General features: G+C 43.0%; 1 protein-coding gene across 4 annotated transcripts in view; it reads left to right on the top strand.

Moving 5' to 3' along the window:
* PALLD (palladin, cytoskeletal associated protein) overlaps window positions 1-26,237 on the top strand; it is a 348,613-nt gene that overhangs the window by 287,373 nt on the left and 35,003 nt on the right. For all 4 annotated transcript variants that reach the window (XM_054576070.1, XM_054576069.1, XM_054576072.1 and 1 more), the window contains one exon: window positions 24,805-25,479. In XM_054576070.1, the coding sequence (XP_054432045.1) occupies window positions 24,805-25,479 (675 nt within the window). The remainder of the gene's footprint in view (window positions 1-24,804; window positions 25,480-26,237) is intronic.

Below are 26,237 nucleotides of genomic sequence, written 5' to 3'. Positions count from 1 at the left end.
CCACTGTTGGGAAAATCAATCTCCTTTGGCCACTTATGTGATTTCTACTGATACACCATAATTTCTAATTCTGTCATTAGTAATATGTTCTCTCCTGGGTCTAGCTCAGAAGCAGCCAAGTGTCGGACAAAACATACACTTCTAACTGTCGCTTAGTGTGACTGTCCCCAGATCCTCTCGCAGTACCTGAGAAACACCGCGGACAGACAAGGAAAAGTTTCCGAATGAAGAAGCCCTGCCCGGGCATCACTGAGGCAGAGGCCAGTGGGGCCACGTCCACGGGCCCTGCGTGTGCCCCATTTCCGACCGTCACTCGCCTTTGTCTCAGTTATCACACCCTCTGCCCCCTTCCTCCCAGGGGGTCTCCAGCCTGCCAGCCACACCAGCACTCAGGCTCCGCTCTAGAGCCTGCTGACCTTCCTCCATCTCCACAGCATGTCTCTCCCTCACACTCCCACACATTAGATGCAACCCGCCTATGTCAGACAAAAGAAGGAGGCAGGATAAAACTTTATTTGGCAAGTTCATAGGACAATCATCCAATCTCTTGTGAATTTTTAGAGTTCATGTCAAACCTTTTTTTGCTTTGAAAGACTTCTACGTTAGCACTCAGATGAGTAATTTATCAAAAACCCTTAATGATAGAAGTTTTTAAAAAAGCTCTGGCTCTTTTATCCCCATTGGGTAAGCACGAAGGTAATATTCATGGAAACTCTAAACAGTAGCCAGTTCCAGCAAAATACTCACGCTGAGTCCATCCAGCACATTTCATGTCTCCTAGAAAGGTGTTAAGTTCTCTGGAAACTGGAGGCAACAGCTTGCTGAGAAAGTCCAGAAAATTTTGGTGGCACTTTTGCCAGCTTTGTCACCAGAGTTTCACCCCTGCTGACAGTGGGGTTGACTTGGAAATCACCTGCCCTCTTGAGGAGTTTGATGTAATGAAGCTGCCCAGCAAGGCTGGAGAAATGGAGGTGCCAAAGGCATAGCGCCCCCCAACCTGTGCCGTCAGACCTCCAGAATGCCACAAGTCTTCAATCAGGCGCGCAGTGCTGTACGAATTTAAAGCTGAATAAATTAAGTTGTGTAGTGACAAAATACAGACTCTACCCAGCACTATGGAGGCCACTGCTTTAATGCAGTTAACCACTCTCCTGTTACAGGCCACATACTGCGCGCTGGCTGTCTGGGGCTTCCTGAACCCAAGTGCTGGGTCTGTGGTGTCCATTGCTAAATTCCTCGCTCCGAGCTTGGTGGGCAAGAGGCAGAAGGAAAAAAAAGAGAGACCATCCCCCGAAGTTAATAGTAGGGACAGAGTTTATATTTGCTCTTTAAGCTTGAATTTTGGTTATTTTGCAAGGGTGTTGAGTTTTGCCTTGAGCCATGATAATTGGATTTATTCTGTTTTGTGGCCTGTTAGGTGAATTAAGGGGCCACTATTTCTCCTAATTCCCTGAAATGTTTTCTGGGTGTACATATTAAGAAATCTACATCCTGTATTTAGAACATTTGTGTTTGACTCATGAGCGGTGAGTGGATGGTAAGACTTGGAGCCGGAATCGCCTTTTTTTTTTCCTGCCGTAGTTATTGCTGGTAATATTGTTCATTCACTGTTAAACTTTGCCAAAAATATGTCAAGTTTACTTTTTAGGGTTAATAAAATCAGTTTTCACCCATCTCCTCTTTTGGGGAGAAGCAGAAGAGGCCACATTGCTGTATGAAGCAATGTCACAGCCGGCTGATGGCCGGAGAGAGGTGAGGTAGCGGCATCTGAGAGAACCTAACGTGAGCCTCTCACATGGTAGCTGTTGATTCTGTGCAGCGTAATTGCCGACTTTTCCCATGCATGTGCAGAGATTTTTTTTTCCCCCAGTAGAAATTTGGGGCTTGAAAGTGTGGTACAGGTTATTTTACAAGGTGGATGAGGTCAGACAGGGCCACACCAGGAGAAGTCCACGCCAGACCCACGAGCCTGCGCCCATTTCTGTGACCTGCTTCTCATTTTACCAAAGTCAGGAGGGACCCCTGAGGGTCCAGAGAGGAGAAACCTCAGAGACTAGATAAAAGTCTTGTAGAGAGTGCCCCTCTGGCAAATGTGTGAGCAAATTGTGCCGAGGCCTCTGAGGACGGAAAACTGAAGGACTCGTCCCACTTGGAGGCCTGAAGAAAGGGCCTTTCCCAGGAAGTGATGTCTGAACTGACATCGGAAGGATGGGGACCCGGGGGATAGGTGTTAAGGCAGGAGGCATCCGCCGCACAGGGAAGAGGAGGGCCGACTCTCAGAGAATGCAGAGCAGTGAGGCTGTCACCCGTCGACCAGGCTGGTGGGCCAGGCTAAGGAGTCCGGAATATATCCCAGGAGCAAAGGGAAGCCACTGGGAGCAGGTAAGTGAGACTCCCAAGATTCGACATGCGATGTGAAAGAAATCTCTGGCCGCATGAGTAGGACACCGTGCGAGAGATGTCTAGGAGAGGGAAAGACAGCGTTTGGTGGTGGTTTAGATAAGGCAGGTGAGGGACCGGCAGGGACAGCACCTGGGGCTTTGGCTTGTGAAACTGTCAGTGAAGGTGTCATTTACTGAGGAAGAAGAGAGGATGCTAACAGCACAGAACAGCACACCTCTGTGCCAAGCACTGTTCTCATTTAATCTTTTTAACAGCCCCATTACATAGGTTCTGTGTGCTATTCTGTTACACAGATGACAAACCGGAGGCACAGAAAGGTTGTCAGAGATCACACAGCTAATAGGTGTTGAAGAGAACTTATATATACATATGAGGGTGGAGGCGGAAGCATATATGTAAGGCAGGACAGTGGCTGGCGCTTATTAAGTATTCAATAAATGTTAGGTGCTACTGCCTCTTCCTTCATTCATTCATGGACTGCGTGCTAAATTTTGGATAACATACTGGGGAATAAAGCAGATGTGGCCCCCGCCCTTATAGAATTTGGAGCCTAGTGGAAGGAACAGGCAACAAATATATGGCTTTCTTGCCCGGACAGGCCGGTCAGGCGTGGGAGGATGGTGTAGGACTCTTAGGCTGAGATGTTAGCATTCTAGTTTTTGCATAAATCTTGGATGGACGTGGCGAGGCCAGGGCGGTGGGGTGGGGGGGTAGGTGGGAAATACTCATTGTTGACTAAGCCAAAAAAGTGTTTCCCAGATGTTCTCTGAGGTTCCACAGGCACCCCCGATGTGTTAGGTCAGAAATAGGCGTTGTGCCAGTTTTATAGGTCAGGAGGCTGAAGATCCAAAAAGAGGAGACAGCAGCTCAACAGTGTCCGAGTCTAAAGGAGCCTGGGTTTCTGGGATGTGGCTGCTCCTCTGTCCCACAGGTACTGCTGCCTTTGGGCACAAGGTGACAGGAAAAGGCCCCAGTCTGACGGCCTCTGAGCAGGTCGAATCAGTGCCCCGTTGTCTACTATATATAGTAAAGAACTTACATAAGAGTGCTATTTAAAAAAAAAAAAAAAAAAAAAAATGACCAAGAAGAAAAGAGAATGCCAGCTGAATTTTTTCCACTAAAGCTCATTTTTAACAGATGTGTTTTCTCTGTTTCTACAATGACAACGTACAGAGGGGCAGCTCCCCAGGTCAGGAGGGAAGCAGCCTGGTGAGCGGCTGGTGGATGTGGCCCTGCCGTCCGTGTGCGCGCAGCGTGTGCACGCAGCTGGGCCCCGGGTGGACTCAGCACGCTGCTGTTTACCTTATCGTTTGCTGCTCCTCTCCTCCCCGGCCCCCGCTCCCGCGTGCCCTGGTGTCTGTGGAAAGAGGCTCCACGGGAGAATGAAAACATTGCTAAAATGCTTTAAACCAAAGTTTATAATATATTTGGGATAATGTTGAAAAGGAATGTTCTAAGTTCAACAAATGGGTGATTAACATAACTATTAGGTCTCTTTTAAGATAAACATTTCAGATTATGGTTAGTGATTTCTTTTAATTAAGGCATTCTTATGCCATCTCATCTCATGAGTACCCAGTGAGGCACAAGTTCTATTAATTTTGTCAGTCAGTTTATCTCCACATTATGTGACCTTGACATTATATAATATTAATAGGGTGATCATTTATTCTATCTTTCCCAGGATTGTCAATTTGCCTGTTGTCCAAGAGTTCTCTCCAGTTCAACATGTGTCCCTGACAAAAGGCTCCACGTTTAAACACTAAACTTCATAGATACTTCTATGTAATACATATCTATATAGATACTTCATATGCAATAACTCATTCCGTCTTCACAGCCGAGACTAATGCTGTGATAACCCCCATTTAAGGATAAGGCAACAAGCTCAGAAAGGCTAAGTGATTAAGGACGCCCACGCAGTCACTTGTACACAGGCAACCTAACTCTAGAGTCTACATTCCTGTGAAATATACCATGATCTTAAATTCCAAATTCAGTATATGTAGATGAAATTTCCAGAAGACGGAAGGGCCTGTTAGACAGGGAAGCTCTGTGAGTTCTGAAACGGCATTTCCCAATCTGCCAGTGCCAGGCCCTTTATGGAAACAGCGAGGACCATCCACGATCCCCTTTAAATTGTACTGAGCGCAAGAGCTTCAGGTGTGTTTGCTTTTCTTTCCTTTGAAAAAACAAACATCGGAAGAAAAAAGTTCAGTCATGCGCTCGATTTAGAAATAGAAACTTGGAGCTGCTAGAACCATCCTCCCTTGTTTTCCAGGCCAGTCTTTTTTCCTGCCACAAGCCATTCCTCACCCTCCCCATTTGCATGAACATGTGATTATCCTGATTTTGTTAGTGAACCAAAATAGAAAATGAGAAATAAACGAGCCGTGTCCTTTTTACTGCCTGCCAGAAGCGGCCCGCTGCGTGAGGAGGTTTCGTCTTTGCATCACCACGTCACCCACGCAACCCATCGCGTCCCAGGGCGGTTCACCTGAGCATTAATCACTTTGGAATGTAGTGTTAGCTCGGCCGGTACCATCACACTATTGTGGGCCTCCGACTCAGAACCGTTCTTTCAACTATTTTATTTCTCATGAAAATAGTCCTTATGTCAAGATGAAAAAAGGGTAAAATGCTAGGTAGAATCAGCAAACTGATGAATAACCCTATTTGAATCCATGAAAAAGTGTTTAAAGAAAAGGTTTGCTTTGATTGATTTTTATTTTACACGTGCATTTTAACTTCATAACTCTTACCTTTCATAAAAAAAAAAGTCTGGATTAGTTGGACATGTTTTGCTTTTCTTCCCAATAAGTATACTATGCAACACTTCAAGATATGACTTATTTTTTCCAGTTATTGAGAGATAATTGACATAACACTGTATTAGTCAATGTAATGACTATATATGTATATATGTTAAAATGATTACCATGGTAAGTTTAGTTACTATTCATCACCTCACATAGTTACAATTATTTTTTATTATGATGAGACCTTTTAAGATTTACTCTCTTAGTAACTTTCAGATACATAGTACAGTATTGTTAACTATAATCATCATGCTGTGCATTACTAAACCCTCCTCAGAGATATGACCAAAAATGTTCTCCCCTATTCTGTAGGCTGCCTTCTCACCCTGGTGACAGTTTCCTTTGCTGTGCAGAAGCTTTCAGTTACGTGGTTCCAGTTTATTTTTGCCTTTGCTGCCAGGTTAGCATGTTAATATAGTAATACCTGAAGAGCAAAAACACTAACCTGAAGTTGTCTAACACATTAAACATCACATTGAGGAATGTTTCAAGGAGGAGGGGTCTTTCTTAGCTTATTAACTTCTACATCATCTTCAGATAGATCAGATGTAATTGTGAGAAATCAAGAATCTAAGAATTTCTCCTATTTCTGTTCACCCTAACACAGGCATAGAGCAAAACATACGTAGAAAGCCAAAAATTGAGGCACATTAAATGTGCTTTCTTAAATGTACCTTCAGCAGGAAACATTACATGTATCAACTTAATCCTTTCCATAATGGTGCTAGTGTTTAAGGAATTGGAATCATTGTAAAATGAGCCTATACATCACCTGCACTTCTGCCGATTTTTAGCAACACTTCTGTTCAGAGCAGCTCCCTGTCCAAAGCTGCTCATTGAGAATTAAACTCTGCTTATTTAGAGCAATGTGTCAGGTTTGAAGAAGTTTTCCTAATAAGGAAGACTGATGTAATGTCCATGGAGGGGGGCCAGGTTCCCTCTGTTTGTTTTATTTACATTAGCTGAATTCCAGGGAAAATGTGCTACAAAGCGTGCAGGCCGCTGGCTATATTTAGCCAAACTAAGTTAGTAATACCAGCAGGCATTTTTTTAAAGTTATACACTCATCACTGTACTATAAGAAGTTTTTCCAGGTATCTTGTTGTTATAAAGTTTGACAAGCATAAATAATAGTTTCATAAACATTTTACCTTTTACTCTGAGGATGAAGAAAGTATCTGTTGGCAATCTCTAACTCTGTAGGTTTTCTCTGAGGTAATGATTTTTGAGTCAAAAGGTAGATAGGTAATGATAATACCGTGGTTCAGAAGATTGTATCTACTTTTCAGGATGGACTTGACCAAGGAGGCAATAGTAAGGGAGAGTGGTCTTTTATAAACCAGAGGATATACTTTGAAGGGCCAAGTTCCACCCGCTACCTGGCACTACGCAGTCTGGCTGCTCTCCTGCCCTCTAAACTTAGTCTAAATATAATAGCTGGTGCATCTTAAGTAGGCTATTGTTTTTGTCCTTTTTCATTAAGACTTTCATTTAAATACTTTTATAAACTGGAGAAAAAAATCAAATTTGTACCTTTATTTAAGCATAAATTCTCGGCCTTATAACATAGTTGTTCCATCTTTTGTTGACATGTGACATCATTTTTGTTTTGCTCTATTACTTAGTCCAAAACTTGTACTGTATTTCATGTGAGAGGAAATTCAAACTCCTCTCTGCCCTAGAGGCTGCTATCTTTTGCTTTTCACCTTACATGCCTGATTGCTGTGCATGCTCACTGCACCCGGCAGGACTAGCTGTCCACCTTAACCTTGGCCTTGCCGTGTGATCTCGACAGCTTGGGCTTTCTAAGGAAACAGTCTCCTCGTCTTGCCTGAAGGCGAATGCTTTGTCAAAGATGACAGGCTGCTCTCATCCTCTCGAGGAGAAGCACCAAGTGTGTCCCAAAGAGGCCTACTATGTGTGAATGTCGCAGGAGACTGGGACAGTTTGAGAAACACAATCATGGAATAATTTCTAACATTACTGGCTGGGAAGTCAGCAAAGAAGGAAGAAAATGGAGGGTAACTTTTTTGCCATGATCATGGACAAACCCATCACCACTACCCCAGAGACCAGTCCTTAGTTTCTGAGGCTCTGCGTTGTAGGATTCCAGTTCAGGGGGCCCCTAAGGGACTGTCTGAATAGTATAAAAACACAGACCCCGTGTAAAAAGAAGTGAGGGGATTTGGAGAACCAGTCAGGCCTCTAGGAGCTTTGTCTAGTAGAAATACGACATGGATCAAAAATACCGGCCATGATATGCAGTTTTAATTTACTAGTAGTGACCTTAAAAAAGAAAAAGAAATAAGTGAAATTAATTTCAATAATATATTTTATTTAACCCATTAAAAACCGTTTCAACATGTAAGTAATAGAAATATTATAAATGAGATCATTTTACACTCTCTTTTTAAACTAAATCTTAAAAATCTGGTGTGTGTTTTACACTTACAGCACATCTGCATTTGGATCAGCCACATTTTGAGTGCTTGGTAGCCACGTGTGGCCAGTGGCTACCATATATGGACAGCACAGGTCTAGGGGATGTAAAATTAGGTCTGTACAAACCTTTATGCTCCAAGCCAGCATAGCAGAAACAATGTGAAAGATTCTAAATGGTTATGTCCATCTTTTCACATCTGGATGCTGCGACTGAGTTTACAAACCATATAGTAGGAATAAGAGCCCATCCTAGTAGTAGAAACATAGGTCATTCAGTGGAGAAGTGTCTGTTGAGTACCTACTGTGTGTTGGAACCCACTCTAGGTCCTACACCAGAGCCATGTACAACTGGACAGAGGAAGTCCCTCCCTTATGCCGATGGCCTCCCGGAACTGGCGTGGGGCTGGGCATTCAGGCCAAAATTATAAAAACAGATACATAAATGCAATAATGTCACTTATTTAATGATAAATGCTATGAAGAAATGAAACAGAATAATGAGGTAGAGCGAGACAGGAGCATTCTTCTTGCTCACTTACGTGTTAAATGAGTCATTTACGAAGTGAATTGGGCTGTGTAGTGTGAAAACTGTTTTCAGTTCAGCTTAGCCAAGTACTTCTTTTAATTATTAAAATGACTAAAGAGAGTCTCATTTTTCTTTGAGAGAATTTCATTATTTAAAAACACCAGTACCCAAAGAAATGAAAGCAACTGGAGAAACTGGTTTCGATGTACTTTAAGTGATATTTTGGTACCAGGCCCCAGATGACATCTCTCCCCTGGATACAGTAGCCGACAGAGCTAACGTAGAGCGTGGCCTAAATGATACACAGCGAGACTGATAACTCAGGAAAGATTTTGTTGGTTTGTTTTAACCAAGGCCAACAAATTTAAAATTTTTTATCTTTTAAGTAAATTTCAAAACTAATTACTTCGAAAGAATTTGGTCTCAACTATGTGTATGACCAGTGCCATCAAAAGTGTGGACTACATGGAATAATCTTATAAACATGTTGAATATGAAAGTTTTGTATTTAAAAAAAGTCTTGGTATAAAGAGCAATAGAACTGTCATATACAGGGTGGGCAAAAGTAGGTTTACAGTTGTTCATATGGAAAATAATACAACCATTAATAAACAACACAAGAATAAACTGTGTTTCAAGTATCAAACCTGTAAACCTACTTTTGCCAACCCCTGTGGTATATCTATGTGCTTATTCTGCATGGGCTAGCTTGGTGGGAAACGCAAGAAATGGTAATAGTGTTCAGTGGAGGCTGCAGAGGGAAATTGGATTGGGAGGAGGAGAGTAAGAGATGCTAACATACTTTTCAAGGTATCCTTCTTCTATCTTTTGCCTTTTGAAGGGCAGAAGTTTTTAATATTAATGAAGGCCAAATTTTCCATTTTTTTTTTCTTTTATGGATCACGCTCTTGGCATCTTATCCAAGAAATCTTTGCATAACTTATAGTCACAAAGATTTTCCTTTGTTTTCCTCTTGAAATTTTATAGTTTCAGGTTCATATTTAAGTTGAAGGTTCATATGAGTGAATTTTTGTATGAGATGTGAATTGTGGGTTAAGGTTCATCTTTCTGGCACATGACAACCCAATAGGATTTTTGATTTGCATTTTTTATCACATATACTTTAAGAAATAGAATTTAATTTCAAAAGAGGTAAAAAGAAATATTGTATGGCAATATCTGCACTTACTGGTTATAACTATTAGTTCAATTTTTCAAAGAAAAAGGTTTGTCATGACTACTATACTGATATTCAAGACCGCTCACTGAGCTTTAATTCTCTAAGCTAAAAAAGTTAAATTCTGATAGTCAAAAGATTCCATCAGTGCCTTGTCTTTTCAACCAATTTCAGAACCAAGTGATGATAGTATTTAGGTAAGAACCTAAAAATGCTATATGCCATTTGTCAGGGTAAATCTGAACTATTTAGAGCAGCTGATTGAAAAGGGGTAGAAACGTAAATTTTCTCTCTTCAGGAGAGGGTAGGGATACTGGAAATGAAAGGCCAGAACTCCTTAAGGGGAGATGATGGGGAAGAACTCTTCCATGTCCCTAGGTAAGGAATGAGGCCCTGCACCAAAGGCATGAGTTGAGCTATCATATCAATAGATGGTCCTCACATTGCCTTCCAAGCAGAAGCGAGTCTGTTTCATGCTTTCATTTGGTTGCAGTGAGTCAGCCTGAGGCCACCCACACCTTTTCTGCCCTTTAGCAGAGCTGAGGCTGGCCTCTCCGGATACATGCCCGACACATGCCGGACAAATGACTGTTGGCCTGAAGATGCATGAATATCTAAGATTCTTTCAGACGAATAAAATGCATGAATAATGTATATTTGAGGAGGGTTACTCAAGTTTAGGACCATCTGAGGGATAAACTGCAGCTGAGCTACCTATCCACAGGTAGGACTGTGCAGCCCCGCTGGGGCCCCACCTCCAGAGACAGGGAGATGACCTTCTCCCTGCGAGTAGCAGATCCGAAGCAAGCAGAGCAGGGGGAAGGGCTGATCTGAGCATGTCTAGAGCCACTGCCCATCCCCACGAAGAGGGGAGGGAGGACACAGGCCAGGAATGCCCCTGTCCTAGTTCTTCCACGTGCAAATGCAGTGGAGGGTAGAGTGCCCGATCCTTCAATGCCCTGATGTCCTGCTGATACTACATAGCAATGACTTTTTTTAAACTGCTGGCATGATGCTCTTGAAAGGCAAAGAGAAAAACAAGTTTACTGTATTAAATCATTAACATTACTACAAATGACTTTAATGTCTTCTGGCTCATTTTGACTTTTTAAAAAAATTCTGTGGATCTTTAATTTACTGTTATGACAATATGAGATCAACCAATGTCCACAGCAAAAAAAAAAAAAAATCACTTGTAAATTCATAACTTGTAAATCCACTGTTCTGTACTTACAACTGTTATATAAATCCTGTCTTACTCAGCAGACATTAACAACAAAAATACTTACTAATATTGGTTCCCTGGTGTGAACTGCTGTGCTTCTGAGATTTCAGATATGCTTTTCTTTACTGGTGGACACCATCAAGATAGAAGATCATACCTCAAAGGTCAAATTAGGAATTTGAGTGTAGTTAAATATGCTTTGTATTATTTTTACTCAGTACCAATATCTTTAGGCAATAATTTTTAATTCAGTTTTTTATTTATATTTAGAAACAAAACCAATTATCATATTTCAGGGTGTTATTTTGTGTGCAGATACCATTATTGCTTTCTAGAGTTATACTTCTAATGCATAAGCATAAAGAAAAGAATTAAAAACATTTATAAAAACATTATAAAGAAAAGGATTAGTACTACCCATGTATAATGTGTTTCTTTATTTTTCCCTCAAAAATTGGGCAAAAAGTACACACTATACACAACAAAATACGGTAACTGCTGCCCCGCCCCCAGCACTACATTATTGCTCAGCAAAGGCCCACACTCTGTGGGAGGAAGTAGCCCTTGTCGCAACCTGACTGATGTGGAACATCTTTCCTTTGTTCTTTGGAATGTTCGTCTGTTTTCTTGTTAGAAATGACCTTTTGGTTTAGCCATTAGTGAAAGCCTTTTAGTAAAAGAAGTTTGTACTATGATGTCTTCATTGGAGAGGCTAAGAGCAAAAAACCGAGTGAATTATTTCAGCGCTGTCATTGGCCCTCCTGTGCGGCGCTTGGATAAACCTCCTTACTGCTCTGCGGGGCCAGACGGGGCCAGTGCTTCCATCTTACATTTCATGAGTCTCCTGTACATGTCGTCATACAGATACTGTACCCATGCAAGTGGCATTTGTTTTATGTTTTAAAAAGAACAACTAGGTCCAGGTGTATACACTACTTCCCTAAATGCAGGACCACATAATATATAAAAATCTTACAGTGTAATCATAAAAACACAATGTGGTGTGCAACAAACTTCATTATTTACATACTATGGAAAAGATGAATAACACGCAGTAAAATAAGCTCTATTACATCTGTACATACTATAGTGTTTTTTTCAAAAGGCATTTTGAGATGTTACATGTTTTTCATCATATTGGCAAGGGCCACAAATACCACATTATAGAAGGCGCCATTTGCTAGAGTACCAGATAAATGACTCGACTCTATGCAGTCATATATAACTGTGCTGGAACCTTCATGGAGCTGTGATGAATTTCTCTCAATTTTTTTCTTAAGAGTCATTACATTTAAATAATTGGGTTGCTTTATCTAAGAATTATTTTAGTGGCTTTAGTCATTTCTCAGGAAGGGAACCTCATTTATTACAGTTCTTCCCAAGACACGTGGGGATGGACTTCATTTACGGTGGGCGGGTCGGACCCGCCGCCCCCCGGCACCGTCGCTGCGGCACCGTCGCTGCGGCACCCCTCTCCTCCCCAGCCTCCAGGGAACGTCAGAGTCAGTTGGTCAAAGCCATTTAAAATTTACAACTGTTTTTCGTGGTCACAAGTCTTAATTCATGCTGCTAAGCTACATCTCCTGAGCTTGCCAAAATGCATTTTTGAGTTTTTTTCAAGAACCTTTTCCCTCTTTGGATGAGAGGTTACAATGGGAGCCTGGCAACCAGGCAAGGCGAGGCCTGCATTTACACTGTGGAACCCTTGGCTGCCTGTCTCGAGCATTAACGTTAAACTAGCAATGATCAACGTTTAAGAGAAAATAAATGACCCTGAGTACCCAGCTCCAAGTGTGCATTTCTTTCATTATTTAGCCTCATGAGAAGGGAATTTGTAGAAAATGTTATTGGCAGCTTTTTATTTATTCAGAAATGCTGTTTGGTTCTTCAGTGATAGGTCAATGTTAATAGCAATCTAAAAAGTCATCCTTATAAATTAGTGTTCATCAGCATGTGGAAGACTCATTTTTTAAAAAATTCCAGTATATTTAAGTGATGAGGTCTCTCAAGAGATAGAGTATCGTTAACAAATGAATAATGTTCAGATGTCCAATACTGAAAGACTAGATAGAAGATTTTATAGCTTGATGAAACTTTAAAACATATTTAAAAAATAGTCCAACTTTCTGCTTCACGGATATGAAGAAACTTGGGCCTCTTTTAGTCCAGGCCACACAAATAATTGGTGGCACGATCTCTACTGCCAGGGACAGCACTGAGTAGCCCATCAGGCAGGGGATGCTAAAAAGGGCTGTCTGTGATTGCAGAAACAAAGCCATTTTTAAGAATTCAATGCCAATTACTTGGGCCATGGTTCTCATTTCTTTATTTTTTTTCTACAATGAGCATCATCTTCAAAGAGGGGAGTGAAGAATAGAACATGCATGCTGGCATCCTGGGCCAAGGAACTCCACGTGTCTCTTTTATCTTCTCAGAAATTCGGATTTACTTTTAACTTGTAAAATATGCACTGAAAATCTCTAGCAGTTAACCTCATCTTCCTGTCCCTACACTGCGTTTCCGGCCCTCGGTGTATGGCTGTAAATTGATGATGTTTAGTTAGTACAGACCAAGCCTTTAATCGTCTCTCAATGTCATGTATGCTGGTTGACGATGCAAATACCAAAATAAGACATTATGGGGGCAAATCTCCTTTCTTAGTTTCAAAACCAACTCCTTCAAGTGGCTTTGTATGTTCTTATAGTTTCTTCAGTAAATAAAAGTTTGCAAAGCTTAGTATATGGATCATAAACATTACCTACCTAAAACTATACCAAGGAAATGTCTTCAGGACATAGCCCGGTTATTTCTACACATAGGTGTATTGAGCTCCATGGCAAGGTCTATATCTCAGGAGCAAGCAAAGCGGATAGGAGTGACAGAATTATAGCTAATCTTGGGTGGGACCCGCATTAGAAAGGACGTCTGCGGCTGAAGAAATCACAGTGCACCTGGAAGTCCTAGTTAAGTCCTGCTGCCTCCATTGGAGGTACCATAACGGAATAGACATCCTCAATGCAAATCCCTCCTGCACTGCTTCCAGCCGTGCTACCTTGTGGCTCGGTTCACTCATCTGTAAGATGGGGACAATAAGAGGTCCGTCTCCTAGGGTTTTTATAACGAGTAAGTGAGCCCATATAGATGAAGCATGTATAAGGGTGTTCAATACACAGGAAGTGCTTAGTAATAGCGATTATCATTAGGAGCAGTATTTGTGCGGCTGATGGCAGTAATAGTAATATTCATGACGGATGACATTCCTCAGAGGACAGCTTGCGCTGGTAACCTCAGACACAGGGAATGGTAGTCCTCAGACTTCCAGAATATTTAGCTGCTGTCTAAGACAGTAGCACTCTATCTTCCTTTATGATGTTACTTTCCTTAAAATACAAGCTTCTCAAATTTTATGTTTTAGGAATTATACGTTTATAATTTATATGTTTTAAGAATTTTATATATTTTAACCATTATATTAATTTTTATGTGCACAGGTTTAAAAGTATTCAAACTACAAATACAGATGACTATAAAATATGAAAATAAGACTTCCTCCACCTCATTCTAATCTCATTCTCCAGAGATAAATACTCTTAACTATTTGTTTTTAGTCTTTCTAATGGTTTCTTTCACAACTTTATGAATAATCTATGTATTTGTCCATTCCGTGATTCATCAATTTCTGATGGTGCTACAAGATTAATTTTTAATATTATTTTTACCAGCAAGATGCTTTTGTCAGGGCTTTGACACTAACAAGCTGATAATTTTGTGCAGTTATTTAATCTCTGTTTCTTTTTCTGTGTCTCTACAATAGGGAATTGGATGGGGTGGTGTGGAAGGCCACTTTCTTGGAAGTGTTAGAGAACATTTAAACTTAAGAAAGGGAGAAAAACAAAACAAACAAACAAAAACCCAACAACGGGGTGGTCGAGGGAGGACAGAGAGCAACTATTTCCTATGTGGAGTTCAGAGATGGACCTGGTCTGAGGTTCAGACCTGGATCAGGTGCTAAGATGGCATTTCCATTTAACTATGTCTCTCTTCTTATCTGTCATCTCTCCATGGGGTTTCGGTTTTTATTTATTTATTTCCTTTCTGTAGGTGCTTCCTTCCATGGCAGCACCTCGGGGGCCCTTACTCTTGTAGTTAGCTGTTAAAGGAAAGACATGTTTCCCTGTCATCTTCTAGTGTGAAAAGTCCTGACTGGCCTGGTCTGACCTGGACTGTATACAGGGTGGGGCAAAAGTAGGTTCGCAGTGAGTACACGAAACACAGAGCTAAGAAAGCTATTGTAAGAATCATACCCTGCATGTCTTTTTCCATATGAAGAACTCCAAGCCTGCTTTTTCCCCACCCTGTATTTATCTGTGCATGCTTTGCCAAAGCCAGATGGTGATTAGCTAGTCCCACGTCTCATGCTCACCCTGCGACCAAGGGTTGGGGAATTGTGATTGGGGGATCCACAAGGAAGAGGGTAGAAGCGGATCTTAAAGGAAGAGAGGAGTGCTCTTGCCAGATGAAGGGAAGAATGACAGGTAATAGCAATAGAGGTCTACTCATCTTGGAGTTTCAGGCAACTGTGATTTTAAGAAGGACCTCATTCAGCTCTCCACTGGCTACTGAGTCATTACTTGCTCTTATGAATGCTGACTGTCATGTCACCAACCAATGCCCTCATTCTCCTTCCCGAAATAAAGCCTGACCTCCACCTACACATTCTTTAACTTCCTATCAGCGAGTAAGGGCACTTGGCAGTATTTTCGCAACAACTTGAACAACGAGTCCAGACATCAGTGTGAAGTCCCAGGCAGACATCAATGCCTCGGATTCCGGCCCCAGCAGACATTCAATGCTGCCTTGTTAGTAAGGCTCTATTGGGTCTTTATGACCCGCCACACAATGGACACACAAGGGAACCATTTCCTCCCTCTGTACAGGGACCCGCAGTGTTATCTCAGGATACAGCCTATGCTTTGAAAAAAAAAAAGGGGGGGGGGGCTGTAGAACATTGCAGTGATGGGAAGAACGGCCCCTAGGAAATCAAAGAATTGCCTGGAGATGACTCAAGTTCTCACCAAGTACTGAAAATATCCCTGCGGCACTTTCCCTTGAGGTAATAAACATAAACTTGGAGCATTTTTGACTGATAACCAAATAAAAGGGAAAATGGGCACTGGTACAGGGTAGCTGCCTGGAACAGGACAGGGGCGCCTGCAGGGTGCCAAATTAGGAGCTGTGCTACCAGGTTCACAAACACTCTCATTTGGGAGATTTGAGGTTCGTATTTTGGATGCTAAAAGGTCAGAAATGTAAGTACCGTCATTATTATAATGTTTCCCTTTCCCATATTCCACACAAAAAGATGCCTGGCCACCTCTTCCCAGGTGTTTAGTGACCTCTGTGTGCACAGCACTGTGGGGGTCACCAGAAAGGCAGAACTTGAGCCTGGCTCTGGGAGATCTGGCCGTGAGGGTGACAATGTCACTGCCAAACCCTGACAGTGCCGGGCCAACCTTGTGCCTGGAGCAGTTTGCAGAGAGAAGGAATTGCTAGTCTTTATTAGGAAGGGCTTCCAGAAGAGAGACGTGGCAAGAGGCACAAAAGGACCAGGACAACCTCAGTGGATGGAGGGAAATTGGTGGGGATGGGCCTTCCAAAAAGGGGCAGTAGATGACAAAAGTCCAAGGGGAAGGGAAGCCCAAGGTGAGTTCAGGGAGCAGTGGGACTAATTTGGGAGAATGAGGTGGAGATAGAGTAGTAGCTGAAGATAAGAATGTTAGGGCTGCCTTGGGCCAAGTATTGGGAATCTTCAAGTATCAGACATTATTAGGGAGAGGGATTAGATTGGGGTGAGAGGGACTCTGTGTTAGACCTGCTAAGTTTGAAGTGGAGCAGCATGTTTACATTACATGGAAATAAGGAATAGAATTGGAAGTCAAGGCTGAGTCTGGGTTAGAGAACAACAGAGATTAGGGAGTGAGGGTGATGCTGTTGTCTCCTCTCACCAGGAGAAGGTAAAGAAAGTTTAGATCTTGATGGGGTGTCTATAGTTAGAGAGATGGCAAAGGCCCAGTGAGGGAAAGGAGGCGCAATGTCAAAAGGAGGGAGAAAAGTGCGTGCTTCCAGAAAGAGGGGCTGGGAGCTCACACTGCCAGAGGCTGCAAAGGCGGCAAGAATGAGGACAGAGAAAGGCCGGAACTGCTGGATTACAGGTTTTGAGCACAATACAACCCTATCCTTATATTAAACAGAATACCGAAGTTAATTTTTAGGTTTATAAAATCAAGCCAAAGCACAAAAAATGTTTGGTGGAAAGAGGGGAAAAAGGTTCATTAACAGAACAGTGGCAAGTGGGTCACTGAAATAGCTTGCTGGCTCTCGAAGGGAGAATATTGTAGCAAAACTACATCCACCCCAATTCTCATAGGGACTGTTTTGAGACACACAAACCCAAAAGCTATTTTTCTTAATTTTAGGACAGAATTTATCTACAAGTATATCTGTCTTAAGGAAAAAAAAATGCAACTAATGTTAACCAAGTAGATGATGATTATTCCTAGTATAAAAGTATTCTCCCCTCCACCAAGAGGGACTCTTTTTATAAGATTCACTGTGGAATTATTTTAGTTTGCCTCTCAAAAGCCTTTAAAATCTATTTCTGTTTACCAAAGAAATGGTATGTTCATTTTCCAAAACAGTAGCAACAGATGTGAAAACGGCATATGCATGAAGTCTATATATGTGTACAAGTATGCACTATACTTGGACTTCGTTTGTTGTTTGCAGGTTCCTTTAAAATGAGTTTCTTTAAAATGTTTAAATATTGCTGGGCTAAAGAGTATGGATCACAAAATCTGAATGTTTCTCAGGACTTTACAGATATTACATTGTTTTGAAGGGGAGAACCTGGGCTCCTGGGGGAATGAGCGCATTACCCAAAGGCGCAGAGAGCTCGTGGCCCAACTGGGGTTGATCTCTCGGAACATTCCTCTGGTTTAGTTGACTCTGTGTTCTTACTTGTAAATGGCCTGTGTGGCTATGACTTTATCTGTGCCAGATATCTGAGCTGCCTTCAGAAAATAAATGCAGCTGCTGGCCCTGGGCTGGGCCATCTAGCTTGATGGAACAGCTAGTTTTGTACTTTACAGAAATCTGGGGGTTTTAATAAAATTCAGCTGTATTTATTAAGCATCTTACAGGAGAACAGAGAGGGAGGTTTTGAACATAAAATCTTTGAAAGGGGCAGAGAAATGAGAGAATTGCTGTTTTACTTTTTCAGTAGGATAAAGCCATTGGGTGAGTAGGTAATGGTTGTTTCTTTTGAAATGATACGACATTTTGCCCTTAGTAATAATTCATTCTTACAAATACAAACTGCACATTACAGCTTGAGAGATACTCAATTCAGCAAACTGAAATGGAAATGACAGAAGGGATGGGACAAGTCTCTCAATGGCAACATGGAAATTTGAGGAAACATGAACGAAATGAAACCCTAGAGTATGCCAAATGCTTTATTTCATTGTAAGACTGACAGTTGAGTATTTGTCCATCTTTTTTCCCCAATTCTTTAAACTGTCTGAGAAATTGTACGGGTAAGACCCTAAAGCTCCTCAACATCTCTCTCTCAGGGAGCTTTTCTTTGGTGTTTCAGTTAGAAATGAGATCACTGATTTTGCCTCAAGCGTTGACAGAAAAGGTTGAAGACTGATTTTTCTTTAAAAATCTACTTTGTCTATGTTAAGAATTAATACCAAACATTTTCAGTTGGCAATAGTCCATATTAATTCCCTTTTCATGTCCATTAAATTAGCAGAGTCTTTATAAGAATCAGCAGCTAATATCTTCCTGCTGTTTTCATTGGCCTATGTGGCAATAGAAATGAAAATTATTTAAGGCATTTAACTGTGATGCAGGGTTGATGCTTTTAGAACCTGACCTCACATTCCTTCCCGCCCGGAAAGGGCCAAGGCTGGAAAGGCTGAAATGCTGGAGCTCCACGTCACTCGGCTTCATCTAGGCTTATCAAGACTGTAAACACCATCAAAGCCTGTCCCTTATCACAGTCAATTTGTGTTGCGATATACATCCTTTTCTTCTGGTGGGGCTGTGAATGCCTTGGACCACGTCCCACAGGCTTCACGAAGCCAGATGACCACTTAGGCCAGAGCGCTGCATCTCTCTGCTCCTCCGAAAGGAGAATGCTCCGCATCTGGGAAGTCGCTACAGGGTGCAAGTCCTTCGGAACTCATGCTGGCGTTGCCCTTTGTCAGAACACCGCCCCCCCCCCAAGCCCCACCTTGTGCCACGCGAGAGACACAGCCATCCTTTGATATTCCAGAGACTTTCCCAGGAGGATTATGAATTGGTCGGCAATTGCTCCCTCTCCTTCTCATGGTGCATGGAATGACTTCAAATAGAGATCAACTTTATGTATCAAGACATAAAGAGCTACTGTTTTTCTGTAGCAGAGCCAAATGCGGTTCTTATTCTAAGTGGAAAAGATGAGTCTTCCTAAAAGAGACTCAAGTTGTGGTCTCATTTCATGCGGGTCGCTTCTTCCTTGAACCCTCCTATGTAATTAATTGCATTCAGCCTTGGCTGTGTCTGGAGTCAGCATGATTTACAAAGGGCTCAGAGTGAATTAAAGATAAGAGAAATGGTCTTTTATAAAGAAACCCATGTCATTTTGCAACACACGTTAAACACACATTTTCAAAGTGGTCAATTTTAATTTGATTTTTACATTCTCGTGTTTATGATACTTTGTAAAAAATCCAAGTCTACCACTGACCTCTCCCCTACCCTTCTGGGGAACGTGTTTATAGTCATAGTTATTTTTATACTTATAGCCTCCCATAAATCCAATGTAATATACTCTCATTTGGCTTATATTAACCTATTTTTATGGTGTAAATGATTGTTCTCAAGATTGTGATTTCTATACCTTTTACTGAGGGGCAATAATAACCTAGTGCTAAACCAAGCAAGTTGTTAGATATTGACCTTCCCCAAGTAGACCTAGTTTCTATGACATGAAGACATAAATGGAAGCATGAGTAATGGAAGAAAAACAAGACAATTGAAGTATAAATATAATAAAGTCGTAGATGGAACTTTAATGAGTACACCCTGAACTGAAGCCCTTGTAGGAGTTTCATAGTTTCTCTATTTTATAAGTTCTCAGAATTATTATTTTGAGCTCCCTCATACATAAGATCCTGAGCTGATCCCAGTCAGAGAGGAGTATGTTGTGGGAACACACAAGCGGTTTATCCCCTAATTCACATAATTACCATCATTTCAAAAGTCTTCGAATTCCCCGGTCCACATGGGGCTCTCTTACAGGGCAGCCCTGCTGACTTTGAGGAACCAGCAGGGTACAGGAATTGCAGCCAGAAATCAACCTCGGTGTTGCCATTGACAGTGATGTGTCCGCCATACTTAGTGTGGGCTTGGTTGTTGTGAGGTCGCTTGTGGGCTTAGTGCTGCAAGGATGCTGGACCATCCTGCTCCCTGCCTGCAACGCGCTTGTGAACAGCGGGACCAGAGGAGCTCCCCCTTCAGAGGGTGCAGCATCGCAACTCTTTGTCATGGAGTGACTTCTGTATCACGCAATAAAAAACAGAAGGAAATATATAAAGCAACGGCATATTTATTCTGAAAGCACAAATGTTTTCCAGCTTCGTGATCCCAAGAGTTTCTCCAGACAGTTATAAATACTCCATCTCTGTTTGTGCGAGCAGGGGAAAATCACTCCTCGCCATCCAGACAGTGCACCGGAGGCACACTGGGAATTACCCAGTTACAGAAAAGTCATTTTCCAGAAATTCACTTTCACATCCTTTATTTTGAGCTTGGGCTGCCATTCCCCAGAGAAAGTGTGATATGCAGTAACAATGACTAACATTTTAATAAACCTTTTCCCTTTACTGAGCACTTCGGAGAGAATGATGTAGCTGAGGTTCTGGAGCCAGCCAGCCGCCCTTCACCTCTCGCTTCTGCCCTTAGGCAGGTTACTTGACCTCACTAATCTACGAGGAATTTAGAAAATGGGGATAATAGTGCCAACACCACCCCCTGGGGTTGTACATGAGTCAGTCCAGTGGCAGGAAGGTGATAAGCACTGTCCCTCATCTTCCGCCCCGACTATGGCTATGTGGGCGGAAGGGTGAGAGGCAGTGGCTGAGACCGGCCGTCTCAGCTGGTCTGGCCACTTGCCCGTCATCTCTACTTCTCCATGTCCCCGAGTGCCTCTGCTGTTGTCCTTGCCAGCTACTTGCTGGGGGACAGATGAAGAGGAAGATCCCCTGAAGTAAGTAGCACCTCATCTTCCATATTTTAAAGTCTCTGTTTTGTAAAGTAACCCGATGGGTGGATGGGAAGGGGGGGTTCCCTTCTGCTGTGGAATGTTTATTGAGCTTCAAGGATGCACCCGGCACTGTGCTGCTGGACTCCTCGCAGTCACCCCCGGGCTAGGAGCTGGCAGAGTTGTGTTCCAAGCCGGGACCACCCACCTGCGAGCCCAGCCTTTTCCTCCTGTACCACCGGCTGCTTGCTTTCTCCACGGCTGCTCTCATCCAGTGGCGGGAGGGATGACTGAACTGGAGAGTGACCTGGGTTCTGTATCGCTCCTTCAAACCTGAATCTTGGCCTCATCCGACTGTCTCTAAAGCTGCTCCTGTCCAAAGCTGTACCCAAACCACTGCGGTGGGGCAGGGCAGGGGTGGGCCTTGATTTTCTGTAATGGAGAATCCATTGAGTTAGTATTTACATAGTCCCTTCCCGAGCTGCCAAGATCTTCTCATGGTTGCTCCCTTTCACCCTAAAAAGAATCACGTTTGAAGTCAGATATTCTTAAATCTTTAATATGTAAATATTTAAAACCTTCACCGAAGACTCAGACCCTAAAGGGCCTGGTGGCTATGAATGCAAGGGGGCGTAAGAGTTAAACCCTTAGGAGGGAAAGGTGACTACAGGTTTTTTAACGAATCATATTGAAGGTCAGGGCTCTTTTTTGACTTTTTAATTTTTCTTTTCCAATTACAGTTGACGTTCAATATTATGTTATTTATTTCAGGTGTACAGCATTGTGGTTAGACATTTCTATACCAGTAATTACAAAGTGACCCTCCCAGTAAGTCTAGTGTTAGGTCAGGGCTCTGTTATGTTGACCTGTCGGGTGTAGGGAAAGGAGCCAGGGACCGACCGGTCTAACCCTGCTTAGACAGGTGACTTACTAGCGACTTAAAATTCCTTTCCCATTTGTAAACGGACTGTGACAGGTGCATGACAAAAAAAATCTAGACATCTCATTTCCTTAAGCATTGAAAGCTTCAGAATCGAAGGAGGGGTCCGGGTGGGGAATTTCTTAGTCCCTTTGAATTGCGGGGGTGGTGGGGAACCGGTAGAAGCTGGGCAGGGTTCAATGGAATAGGTGTGCGCAGCCAAAGACCCTGTGCTCCAGCAGTGTTGTAGTTGTGACGGGGCTGCCTAGGACTCGTCACCTACATCTTCAACCTTTACACAGTGTTTCCAAGAGGTTCAGTTCAGTTTCACTTTATTTCATTTTCAGAGAACAGGGCAGCAGCAAAAATGGGAAAACCAGAAAAGTGATGAATTATTATAATAAATAACTTTTAAGTAACTTCCAAAGGCCACAGGTAATCTTCCCTTTCTGGTATCTTTCATTCCCTTTGCCTTTTGTCTTGGTGGAAATCAACTTTTAACCAAAAGACAAACAAACAAAAAACAATATCTAATGAGGACTGAGAAAATGACTTAGAATTATACATGTCATCATTTCAGAATCCAGGTTTCAGATCCATTTAATTCAAGTTTGTTTTTTTTTTTAATGATGATTTGTACAGAAATCAAGTCAGATGCTTGAAGATCCAAAATGACTTTTTTTCTCCCCTCCCTTACCCCTCCGATTCCCTGAATATTATATTCCTCACCCAGTGCAAAGTGGTAGAGAATGGAAACCCTAGCAGAGTTCCTCACTGCAATATATACTAGTGGCCACGACACTAGAATGCCTATTCACTTCTTGTGAAATGCTACATTAATGATTTCTTGAACTGTCACTTACTACTAAAAGTGGCGTCATGGCTGCTTTGAGCACTTGGGGTAGCAACCTTGGTGGTTCTTTGTAATGCCCAAACAAGTAGGCTGGAGCCCATGAAGAGAGTGAAGGCCAGAGAGGTGGTGGTCTGCGCCTTCCTGCCCTGGCTGCCTTAAGGTCTGGCTTCACAGGATCCACTCCCTAACCCTGGGTAGAGGACTCCTCACCCCACGTACAGGGCATGATAGGATGTTTGTAGCAGCCTCGCCAGGGCTATTACACAGCTATTTGCTGATGCCAGACAAGCCTAAAATACCTTCAGACACAGCTGAGGCTCTGGCTCCCGGGAGCCCAGGCTGGCCCGGAGTAGGGGCGCAGTGGCCGTGAGGAGGACCACACAGACCACTCCCAGCCCAGGTGCACAGGGCAGGTGAATGATGACGAACACTCCAGGAATCGCATGCATTTTTCCATAGCCAGGGAGTAAAAAGGAGATGGGGAAGGCGGGGAGATCAGAAAGGGGCCTCGGGGATTCGGAAGGAGAGTGCCCGATGATGGGTGTTAGAATTGGTGGGTGGTTTTTATGAGTTCTGTTCCTGGGCCAGTTCTAAATACATGAGCGCAGAAGCACATGTGCAGGGCAGCCTACCCAAACCACACAGACATCTGGGACCTGGGCGTCCTGCTGGATTCCAGCAGTGGCGGCGATGCTTTTAAAACGCGGGAGTCAGTTCCATAGGACCCCACAGAGCTCTTTGGTGTTGGAACCTTTGATGCTCTGCACAGATGAAGCGTAGAGAACTATCTTCTCTTTATACTTTTCAGTTCCCAAAAAAGTGTTCCTTGCTCTCTTTTCATGGATTTAAGTGTAATCACATCACTGGATAATTAGGAAAGTGAATAGAAGACGCAGGAAGGAATTTAGAACTTTTTTGCTGCTGTTTATCAACAGCTAATGATACTTGATAACAGATCTAAATCTTATTTTTTACCTTTACCAGCAGCTTCAATTCCTTCCTGTTACTGCTTTGGATTTATGAAAGCTTGGTTGTGAAGATTAAATACTATGGATAAGGAAGATTTTGAGTTTTTGTGTTTAGTTTTAAAAGGTTTAAAGTTGGGAGCATGGCTTTGCCTATTCATGGAACTGGTCCTGTTTCATCTGCTTGTTATGGTGCCACCTTCTGTTGAAGTTTCTTTTGACAGCCATTGGTCACTATCTGCCCTGAATAAAGGAAAACATCTTGGATGTAAAATTCAGTTAAAAAGGAAAGCTTCTGAGTAAAACAGAGTAAGATTTTTAGCTAACTGCTAAAATTAAAAATTCAATAATTAATTTAAAAATTTAATTAAAAAATTAAAATACAGTCTCTTCTCAATGGAAAATACTTGGGAAATTAAAACTGCATTATTATAAATTAATAATTTGTTATTGCTTCTTAAACACCTGCATGTTAAAGATAGATATTATTTGCATGTGTTTTAGGTATGGCATTAAACACAAGTGTCATTATTTGTTAAGGTTTGTATAAAAATTGGCTTTTTAGGTAACTAATAAAATTTCTAGTATCGTAAATTTTGCGTATTTGCGGGGGAGGGAGTGGAATGCAGAAATTAAAGTGGATCTTACCTCCAAAATCAGCCTGTAGTATTTACTGAAGGCAGGGTTGATTGATTGCATTGAAGTAGGCAAACAGGACTAACCTCAATCTGCCAAAAATAACTAAATCAAGTGTTTTTTCTTTGAACTGTCTCATTCGGATAGACTTTTTTCCAAACACTGGCTACAAATGAGAAGACTGAGACTCATGAAGTTTTTCTTTTAATACTTCTACTGGTTCCATGAGAAGGAAATAGGGCTCCTGGAAGTCGATCAAAATTTCCACCACAATTTGTAAACTGGTTGAAATTACCTTAGGGAAAAGATGATTAAATTCACAGATCATACAAAATTGATTTAGTGCTTTGTCCAGAGTTAATTACAGACGATTCCACACTCCAGGGCTAACACTTATGTCTTATTCGCCAGGTACAGTGTGGGACTAGCTGGCAGGCAAGGGAAGTCATGGTCACAGCCTAACCTCGCCGCACCAAACGAATGTTCCCTCCAGTTCCCTCTCTGAAGGTGTCGCTTTTCTCTCTTCCCAGGGACCCTCTGAAAATCCAGCAACTACAGAACCAAATCCGCCTGGAGCAGGAGGCCAGCGCGCGGCTCCCCGCGACCAGCGCCCCACGCAGCGCGCCACCCTCGCCGCCCTTCCCACCGCCTCCCGCCTTCCCCGAGCTCGCGGCCTGCGCGTCGCCTGTGGCCCCGGAGCCCATGAGCGCGCTCGCCTCCCGAGCCACCCCCGCCATGCAGTCCTCCGGCTCCTTCAACTACGCGCGCCCCAAGCAGTTCATCGCTGCGCAGAACCTGGGCCCAGCCTCCAGCCACGGCACGCCGGCCTCCAGCCCCAGCTCCTCCAGCCTCCCGTCGCCCATGTCCCCAACACCGAAGCATTTTGGTCGCGCGCCCGCACCCCCCTTCACGCAGCCCTTTGGCGCCGAGACAGAGGCCCCGTGGGGCCCATCCTCGCCGTCACCCCCGCCGCCGCCGCCCCCGGTCTTCAGCCCCACCACGGCCTTCCCAGTGCCAGACGTGTTCCCGCTGCCGCCTCCGCCACCGCCTCTGCCGAGCTCAGCCCCGGCCTCCCACTGCGCCTCCCCCGCCGCCCGCTTCGGCCACAGCCAGACACCTGCAGCCTTCCTCAGTGCCTTGCTGCCCTCGCAGCCGCCACCCGTGGCAGTCAACGCCCTGGGCCTGCCCAAGGGCGTCACCCCCGCGTGAGTGACAGCCGCACCCCCTCCCACCTAAGGTGGTCTTGCCCCTTCAGCACACACCCTTCAAAGTGCGCCCACTGACCTGCAGCCCAGGGTCCCATTGTGACATTTTTACATACCTCCCTTCATCCAATTTTCAAATTCTTAACACAGCAACTTTACCAAGCTGTTCTTGCATAGTTACCTTACCGTTATCACAATCAACACTTTTTCTTCTGCACTAAATAATACAAGATCTTCTCAGGAACTACCCAGAATCTAAGCAGTACTCTTAATTTTCATGGTAGTGGTGTCAGCTACTATTTACTGAGCATAGTGCTAAGCAATTCACTTCTGTTCTCGCATTTGATACATTTCTAAGAGACATGATTGCCTCACCTACAAGGGAGGGTTCCAGCAGTTCAACAGTTTGCCCAGGGTTGTAGGGCCACCAAGCTGATATTTGAATCCATGCAAGTCTGACTCCAAATCCATGCTGCCACCAAACTATGCATCTTAATATTTCAGATCAATATTACAATAGAGCTGGAAGGGCTTGGTTATTAAGTATACACTTAATGTTTTTGAACTATCTAAATTAACAGAATTAAGAAGCCTTTACATTTATGTAGTGATTGGCTAGAAGGGGGGGACATGTAAATGTCTTTATATTGTTAATCCAAATAAGTGAAGGCCTATGCAATCAAGTGAAGAAATGGTGCCAGTTCTGTCCTCAGCCAACAGTGATCTCTTGGGAGATGACATGGACCCTCTTCCTCTGT

This window comes from Pteronotus mesoamericanus, unplaced genomic scaffold (genome assembly GCF_021234165.1).
Source record: "Pteronotus mesoamericanus isolate MK-2021 breed Mesoamerican mustached bat unplaced genomic scaffold, CSHL_Meso_final contig_32, whole genome shotgun sequence".
NCBI classification, from domain to species: domain Eukaryota; kingdom Metazoa; phylum Chordata; class Mammalia; order Chiroptera; family Mormoopidae; genus Pteronotus; species Pteronotus mesoamericanus.
This window is presented reverse-complemented; position numbering and strand designations above follow the sequence as displayed.